Below are 8,806 nucleotides of genomic sequence, written 5' to 3' on the forward strand. Positions count from 1 at the left end.
AAACAGGCTAATTGTTTTATTAACTTCTGTTTCTCTTTACAGCAAAAAATTAAGGGTAAACATCAATGTGCCGATGAAAACTGAACAGAAGCAGGAGCAAGAAACTACACACAAAAATATAGAGGAAGATAGGAAACTACTGATTCAGGTGACTTGTGTTGCAGAATGCTGCCATGCTATGAACTTAGAACTACAGCTTCGTAATCCTGTAATGAAGCTTACTCTGGCATTTTCTTAATTTTTATTAAAAGACGACATGCCATTGCATTGCACTGTGGGAGCTAAAAAAGTCTTTACGATACTGTTAAAGGCGATTGGAGTCTGTAATAGAAAATGTAGAGAGGCACGACAGGACACTGCTCTTCACATTTGTTCTTAGATCGTGTTGGTGAGTGTTTGGGTTCCATGGATGCGCACCCTCACCCGAACTCTCGCCTGGGTGACAAACTCCTAACGCCTGAGGAGCGTGAACTGAGCAGTGTGTTTCTGTCGCTTCATTTGTGTTTGTGAGAAACAAAGAGGCAGGGGAAGGAAATACAAAGGTACTACTGAGAGAGTGTCCCAGTAAGGTTAAATTCAGGCTGAGAGAGTTGGGGTTGTTCAGCCTGGAGACGAGAAGGCTCCGGGCAGACCTTAGAGCAGCCTTCCAGTACCTAAAGGGGCTACAAGAAAGCTGGAGAGGGACTTTTTACAGGGGCATGGAGTGATAGGACAAGGGGCAATGGCTTTAAACTGGCAGAGGGAAGGTTTAGATGAGATATGAGGAAGAAATTCTTCCCAGTGAGGGTGGTGAGGCAGTGGAGTGGGTTGCCCAGAGCAGCTGTGGCTGCCCCATCCCTGGAAGTGTCCAAGGCCAGGCTGGATGGGGCTTTGAGCAACCTGGTCTGCTGTGAGCAACCTGGTCTGGTGGGAGGTGTCCCTGCCCATGGCAGGGGGGTTGGAACTGGATGGGCTTTGAGGTCCCTTCCAACCCAAACCATTCTGTGATTCTATGAAATATATAAAGAATGCTTTCTGTGATACAGTTTCACGTTGCTTTTGGCTCCAGTTGGTGCTGTTGTTACGACTGACCGTAAGTAGAGTAGTTCTTAAAATTCACGTGTTAGAACCACTTCTGATGACCGTATGCTACGTAGAATCTGAGTTCTACAAGTCTGCGTGAGTAGCTGACGTTTGTAGGCACGCTTCTCCCCCAACCTGGTACTCAGGTTTGCTGTGATGCTGTGTCTGCGCGAGCGGATGTGATCTGCTAGGGAAGTAAAATGGCTTTATCCAGAAGGAGAAGTCCAATGCTCCTAAGGACACCTTTCTGACTTTGCTGTGCAGGCTGCTATTGTGAGAATCATGAAAATGAGGAAGGTTCTGAAACACCAGCAACTGCTTGGAGAAGTGCTAACACAGCTGTCCTCGAGGTTCAAACCACGAGTTCCAGTAATTAAGGTATGTGAGAACCCCGTCTCTGAACCTGTACTCCAGGAGGTGAGGATATAGGGTATATGCAGACACAATACGCACTTCTAAGTTCAGAAGGGGTGCTAAGGAGATGGGATGGGTAAGGACAGATTTTTGGAGTTGTAAATAAGTAGGAAATATTTTAACCAGAAATAATTGTATTTCTCTTACGGCAATACGCACGTTTCGTGTTGTTGGCAGTGGTAAAACAGTAGCTTGATTGCATCGTTTCCCCTCAGCGCCAGCTTACGGTGGCCTTTGCTCCAGTTGTGGGTGTGCCACTGCTTGTGGGCCGGCTCGACAGAACAGTTTCTCCTTGTATTCAATTACGGTTTCCTCACCGGTTTTAGTGGTCCCACTGATGGTTGTTGCATCCACAGCCAAGGGGATGAGCGGGGCAGGAACCAGGCAGCGGAGAGGAGTTGCATAAAGTGGCACCAGCGCTGCAAGCTGGATCCAGTCAGGCCTTAACGTTACCCGAAGCACTCTGTGTCTCGGTTTAACTCTTTCTTTGCTGTCTTACTATGAAGTTGCTCAGCATACGGATGATCAGTTGGTCTCCCAGTCACTACCCGGGAATGGCATCAAGTAAGCGTCATTCAGTTTAGTGGATTAGTGAAGTCCTCCGCTCGGGTGCGGTCAGGAACGGGAGAGCGAATCGCCGTGGTTTGTGCTCTTTGCCTGCTTCCGTCCTCTTCTGGGCAGGAAACCGAACGGCCAAAATCCTACCGAGTTTGTAGCAAGCGGAGCGAGGGCTTTTCTGCCCGTGTCCCACCCCTTACGCTTTGTTTCTCCCACAGAAATGCATCGACATTCTGATTGAGAAGGAGTACTTGGAACGCGTAGATGGCGAGAAGGACACCTACAGTTACTTGGCTTAACGTTTTTATTAGCGATGACTTGACTGTGTGACACTCGGCAAATAGGTATGTGATGGAAAGGATGAAAGCAACGGAACTTCATAGCAGCTGCCCTGCTGCCATTTGGACCTCCCTTTTTAATAACTGAGACCAGGACTCCCACCAGCCAGTCTCAGATTTACATCAGAACTGCTCAGGATTGATACATTTCAAGTATGTAAATATGGACACCAATGCCATTTAACCTAATTTAAGAACAGAAAGGAATCAAACCCTGCTCCTTTAAGGGTTGCATGCTACTGCATTTAAATCAATACATTGGCCATATGATAAATGGCTGCCCTCCCAGGCGGCACTTATAAATGTTGGCAGCACTTTGAGAGCGAGTCTGACTGGACCCATGTGTAATCTGCTATGAAAACCCATTTGTATAGTGTGTTTCATTTTTTAATGTGTGATAAATAAAAAAAAAAAATTAAAAGATTTCTGTACAAGTTGCATTTGGTTTTATTGTTTTAAGTTTCATGACTTATCTTTCTTAATGTAAATAAAAGGTATAATGGTTATGAAAGCTATAGAAAGTCGTTTTGCTTTTCCTCCTTTTCCCTGTTTTCTGGTGATGTAAGCACATTTTGTTCTCTGAAGAAATTAACTGTCATCTATCAGCGCAAACGTGCACGTTGTTTCTCTTTTAAGAGGAAATGTCTGCACTTTGAAAAGAAAGTTGCGATGAATTCCCAAGCTCCGTGGGACAGAAAATAAGCAGAATATACGTGGCAATGCTTGGTCTTCTGAAATCCGAGCTGGTTTTAATCCTGTGCAGTGTGCTGTACAATGCATCGTACTTGCCAAAATGCTGCCCTAAGTAAGGTTTAGGCTGCCCATTTCTTTGACTAGAACAGAAAAGTTGAGTGTGTTCCTAAAGATTGATTCCCGTGAATGCAGCCTGTGATGGGAATTAACTTTGAGTGTTACTACACATATGTTGATTGACCAGGCTTCGTGCCATTGTTCTCGCCATGTTTTGTGTTCGTTATCTGCCTGTGAAGGGGGTATTGGCTTTCCCCACGTGACAAGCAAAACGCTACCGGCCTCAGTGGTCGCTGGTTTGGGAACTTGTGTTTTCTGTTCTTGATGATGAAAAGAACCCAACCGCTGCAGCCAAACACTCCCCCCCCATAGAATTTGTTGATTTGTTCAGTGTTTGTTCTGGTGTGAAGAAGAGAGCCAGGTGTTGTGTCGATAGTGTTTGAGCAAAATTAATTTTTCATGGTTACAATTGAGTTCTGACCTACAAAAAAAGACCTACCAAAAAAAAAAAAAGTAAGTAAAATTGCAGAGCAGTATTCAACGTGATCCAAACTGGTTTGGAAAATGGGGGGAAAAGTCTCATCCCCACTTGAGATGTTGCCGCTTGCCACTGCTATTCTGAAAGAACTTTAATTGCACCAAAGACTGCCAGCGCAGGCAAGAGCAGCATCTTTGCCGTTCGGTTTTCAAATTGCTTTTTGAAATTTAGAAGAGTGGAGCTTGTGCTGCTTTCTGTGCTGGCTTTTTTTTGTTTGGGGGTTGGTTGTTTTTAAGATGCTTTGTGTTTGTAAACCCTTGTGCAGCCAGTTGGTGCCCGTGGGTGGTTGTAGCAGGAGGGCAGAGTGGGGTGGTGACAGAAAAGCAGGCCCAGGGATGGTTCTCACTCCGGCCCCCACGGAGGCGGCTGTCGGGGCGAGGGCGGCAGCAGGCAGAGCTGCGCTGGCTTTTGCTGAGCAGGGCCCAGGAGCTGGAGTCTGCCCAGCACCGAAGGGCCGTGGCTCTTGAGATCAGTTTTGCAGCAGCGCGTCCCGGTGCCTGCCCTCTCGCCCCAGCTGTTTTGACTGGAGCATCCCCTTCAATCCAGCATGAGGCTGCAGCGTTCGTGCTCAGCTGGCAAATGACAAATGAACCTGGTAGCCCCATACAAGACTCAGACAACAGCTGCAACCTAAACCATTTTGGATAAAAACAGATCTATAAAAAAATTTGTAGTAAGAGATAGTAACTGCACCAATAAGCAAAATAGTGAGTGCTTACAGCTAAACAAGGGATGCAGAAAAAGAAAGGTGTGTGTGATTGTGTAATTACTGCTGCAGTCATGGTTCGGTTTGTTGCTTCAGAGAAGCTGCAGTTGAGGGGTCCAGCTTCTTGGAAAATGGCTGCTGGTTCCCTTACCAAAAGTGATGCTAATGTCTCCTCAGCTCCCCACTGAGTGAACAGAGGGAGGAGATCCACAGCACCTGCATTGCCTTTAACAAAGAGGGAGACAATAGAGGCAAACCTTGTACCACAAACTGCTCCTCAGAGTAGGGTTTGTCCCAGAAGTCACAGCTGCTCTGGTTGTGGTTGGGTTTTTGTTTTGGTTTGGTTTTTAGGGGGAACCCTTTTCCCCTCCCATTAAGTGCATCTACTGCTAGCAGACAGCCCCTGGGACTGCTGAGGCTTAGCAAAAGTAGAGAGAAACTTTTAAAAAATGAAGTGCAGTGGATATTGTGATGAGGCTGTAGGAGTTTCTAAGCTGCAACCCACGCTTTAGAGAATGTGACTGTAGCTTCACGCCAAGGGCCCATTAAAACTGTTTTACTGGGGTGCTCTGTGCTGAAGTTCCAGAATTGGCCTGACTGACAGCTCCTACACTGTTTACATCTTCACACTACTCTTAAACGTGACCTGAAGTAACAGCAACAGGAGTAGACAAGTGTGGAGTTACCTTTGCTCGGAAGCTGAATTATTCCTGTTGCTTCCTCAAGGGGCTGACACAAAAGTGCAACTCGGTTCCAGTAAAAATGAAGAAGTTCAAGTATCCTTTATTCAAGGTTGAAACATGTACCACACCACATTATTGCAAAAGTTCATAGGTACAAAACACTTTGCAGCTGGTGAGAAGGCAATAAAAAGTTGTGTTTTTTTTTAAAATTTGTTACTATAAATTACTGTTACAGTACTTTGCAAATACAGAATTTCAAATTGCATCATTTTTATTTTTCTAAAATTGCCCACAGTACTAGAAATTCCTGAAGATAAGGCAGCTGTTTGTTTAAAAGAAGAGGTAGCTGGTGTCAAGGGATTTCCATTTCTCTTTCAATGCCCACATACTTAAGGGCATCAGCTTGGCTATATCTGAAATTTAAAAAAAAAATAAAACCAAAACTAAAAACCAGTAACACCCAACATTTCAGCTGTGTTGTTCCCAGCACCACAGCCTGGAACACTCCCAGATTTCCCAGCCTTTCCTCACCACTGGGGCCTTGTGTGACTCTGCAGATGCAGAACTATGCTGGCCCCTCAAGGAACTGCTTCTAGAGGAGTTTGACCAAGAGGAAACAAAACGCTAAAATTCCCCCCTTTTCCCCTTAAATCTCACAGTGCTGAAGGTCATTGTAGCCAGCGGAAAGGAACTGCATTTCGCAAGGTTGACTTACACCATGCGAGCACCGCACAGCTCGGTTTTCTTCATGCGAGGTGATTTTAGAGGGAAGCGTGAAGACAATCTTAGCAAGCCCTTCTCTGTCGTAACACCGGAATATTTCTTGCCTGTTTCTGAGTGATGGGAGAGACAACCTGTACCGGTAGCTAGGGAATCCTGCCAGATAAAGTTTAATATGCAGGTCTGCCTGGAAAAGTTGTGCAGGTCGGTCCCTGTTTTGTCACTCAACTCGTCTCTATACAGGCTGCTGTTCCAAGTTCGCAAGGCTCTTAACCAGCTGCTTTGCTCAAGTGAAGCTTAACTACGGGAGCTGGCTTAAAGAGAAATGCAAGGGGACTGCGGCTCAGCTGCTGCAACCTCAGGTGGTAAGGAGGCAGGTGCAGTAATTAATTAGGAGCTAGGAAGAAATTAAAAAATCCATCTACCAACCTGTAGTCAAAGAACAGTTCTTCACCAGTCTGAATGGCTCTTTTAGCAAATATTCCTATTCTGTGATCGCCATTAACCATCATAACTGTTTAAAAGAAATTTAAACTTATGTTATCAGTATTTGTGTTAAAATGTGTATTCTAAATAAGTATCCCGCAACATTTCAGACAGTGCTAAAAGCAAGTAAATTTAAAACTTACCTTTTGCATAGCAGTTGGGATTTACTGAATGGTTTGCAAATCTAATTTTGTTGCCCTTGCGCGTCGCATCAACCACAAAATCTGGAGGGGGGGAAAAAAAAAGAACCAAAATGCACAAATGACAGACAGGTCACCTACAAGCAGAATTTTGTGTTTAATACCAGGTGTGCTTGGATTTTAGCAGCTGGAAAAGATAACTAACTGCTCAGCTTCCCACAGGGAGGAGCTGGCTTTATTGTTCTGCAAGATGCCGCATATTAAAAACCCCCTCTGCCTCCCCTTTATCCCCTGCCGCCGTGGCACTACCTTAGCTTCTCTACCTTTATTCCACAAGGACAAGCTCCATAAATACGCTAAGTCAACACTGCCATAAAGCAGCTTTTCTTCCTCCTTTCAAGTATTTTCTAGTATTTCACGCTTGATGGTGTCTGCATTTTTCTCTTGAAGTGGCAGTAGCCACATGCCACATACCTGCATGTGGCTTTTGTTTCCCCGCCACAAAATTACCATCGTAACTTACTGCTAATGTACGTCACAGTAAAATTATTTCAGACAACACCTAGGAAGCCTTTTCAATTCTTTAGGCTACTTCATGCTTGCACGTAATTTTACTCCATGAAATTCTACTTCTACTCAACTCATCTCGTATAGTTGGCTTGTGTAATAGGCCCCATCGCTACTATCTAGTTGACGAGCATTTAGGAAAAAAAAACACTAGCTATCAATGTTAGGAATCCGCACATCGCTAGGAAAAAATGTGCAGAAGAAAAAATTTCTGCCTGCAAAAGACTAGAGCTGAACAAAATGGTAAGCGTACATATTTCATTTCTGCTGCAAGTGTTGTGACTAGTCACATACGTACCATTATTCAAGTTAAACAGAAAGCTGCACATGTATTTGTCGTATACTTTTCCTCTTCTGTCTGCCTCATCCTGAGAAATAATCTGAAAGAAATAGTACTTGTAAGAGAGACCACCTCTTCCCTTTTGTAACCATAGCAGCTTAAGGTCATAAACCCCCAGACATTCTGAAAGAAAGGTGGGGTTTTTTTTATTCTCTGGGACTGAAAATATTCCTAATCATCAAGTACTCTTTCAGCAAGCATTCTGCGCTTATCAAACCACCGTGGTTTGCTCTTAGCCTAAATAAGTTCTTTCAGAGCAGAAGGAAAGCAAGAATTGCTTCTCATCTCAAAATCAAGACTGCAGACCTGATTCAGGGTTTTATTACTATAGAATATAATTCAGTGAAAGTGCCTACTGGATTTTAGTACGATACTAAATGATTTTGCATAACATTCCAGGCACGTCTGAATTGAAATTACATCTAAGATTGAGAGGCTAGAATGGCCTTTTTTTCCTCACAAGAACCTCCATCAATTTTTTTGTGACATTGCAACCATCTAGCTCCTGGGTTTGGAGCCTCTGACAGCAGTAGCTGTATGCTTCGTCAATCACATCGCTCGGTCTGAACACAATACCAAGTTAAAGATAATCTCTTGGTCCCTGGCCAACACTCGACTTCACCAATTAAGCTCATACATAACCAGCATTCTCCATCCTTACCTCACCACAGTATTCAGAGATGAATTCATTCTTCTGTACAGGATCTTTGATGAAGATTCCCCAGCCGGCCACATCTGAGGGTGCCAACAGCAAGTGCTGTGGGAGAGAAAAAACAAGAGAGTTTAGACTTGCCTGGCTTGGATTTAGTTTCTGTTTTGAATTGTATCACTTAATGAAATGTACGCTGGGACTCCAGGAGAGAAGACAAACATGGATTCTTCTAACTATCAACTGCACACTGAAATTCCAGCTTGTGGATCAGAAGTTGTATGTGAAAGAACAACCACGTGAAGTACTTGAAAACCAATAAAAATTTTAGTTTAACCTTGAAATGAAGGTGCTACATAAAAACAGATACATTAAGGACTTCAAACGAGGAAGGTCTGCAGACAGGAGCCCATGACTGGTTAGCACAGTATTCAACTGAACTGGTGAAGATGTTCCAGAGCAGAAATAAACCTTGGTTTATTTATTTAACAGAGCTACATGGGCTTTCGCAACATCTACAAGAAGGACATTGAGCTGCTGGAGCATGTCCAGAGGAGAGCGACAAAGCTGGTGAAGGGCCTGGAGAAAAAGTCTTACGAGGAGCGGCTGAGGGAGCTGGGGTTGTTTAGTCTGGAGACGAGGAGGCTGAGAGGAGACCTGATCGCCCTCTACAATGACCTGAAAGGAGGGTGTAGTGAGGTGGGGGTCGGTCTCTTCTCCCCAGTAACTAGCGACAGACAAGAGGAAATGGTCTCAAGTTGCACCACGGGAGGTTCAGGTTGGATATTAGGAAGAACTTCACTGTAAGAGTCATTAGGCATTGGAACAGGCTCCCCAAGGGGGGGGGGGAGTCAC

The 8,806-nt window shown here is 44.5% G+C and overlaps 2 protein-coding genes across 6 annotated transcripts in view; one reads left to right on the top strand and one right to left on the bottom strand.

Moving 5' to 3' along the window:
- The first annotated feature begins 36 nt into the window (after positions 1-36).
- Positions 37-2,883, top strand: LOC104166553 (cullin-1-like). The gene is made up of 3 exons (XM_009706518.1): positions 37-148; positions 1,327-1,440; positions 2,253-2,883. Exons 1-3 carry the CDS (start codon positions 74-76, stop codon positions 2,331-2,333), a joined length of 270 nt encoding a protein of 89 aa, XP_009704820.1. The 5' UTR covers positions 37-73; the 3' UTR covers positions 2,334-2,883.
- A 2,234-nt stretch (positions 2,884-5,117) lies between these two features.
- The window catches only part of EZH2 (enhancer of zeste 2 polycomb repressive complex 2 subunit), a 29,846-nt gene continuing 26,157 nt past the window's right edge, over positions 5,118-8,806 (bottom strand). For all 5 annotated transcript variants that reach the window (XM_009706524.1, XM_009706521.1, XM_009706520.1 and 2 more), the window contains 5 exons: positions 7,964-8,059; positions 7,261-7,342; positions 6,399-6,479; positions 6,199-6,283; positions 5,118-5,462 (listed from right to left, as the gene is read on the bottom strand). In XM_009706524.1, the coding sequence (XP_009704826.1) occupies positions 5,402-5,462; positions 6,199-6,283; positions 6,399-6,479; positions 7,261-7,342; positions 7,964-8,059 (405 nt within the window). In that variant the 3' untranslated portion in view covers positions 5,118-5,401. The remainder of the gene's footprint in view (positions 5,463-6,198; positions 6,284-6,398; positions 6,480-7,260; positions 7,343-7,963; positions 8,060-8,806) is intronic.

Source organism: Cariama cristata, unplaced genomic scaffold, assembly GCF_000690535.1.
Source record: "Cariama cristata isolate BGI_N322 unplaced genomic scaffold, ASM69053v1 scaffold8778, whole genome shotgun sequence".
Lineage (NCBI taxonomy): Eukaryota > Metazoa > Chordata > Aves > Cariamiformes > Cariamidae > Cariama > Cariama cristata.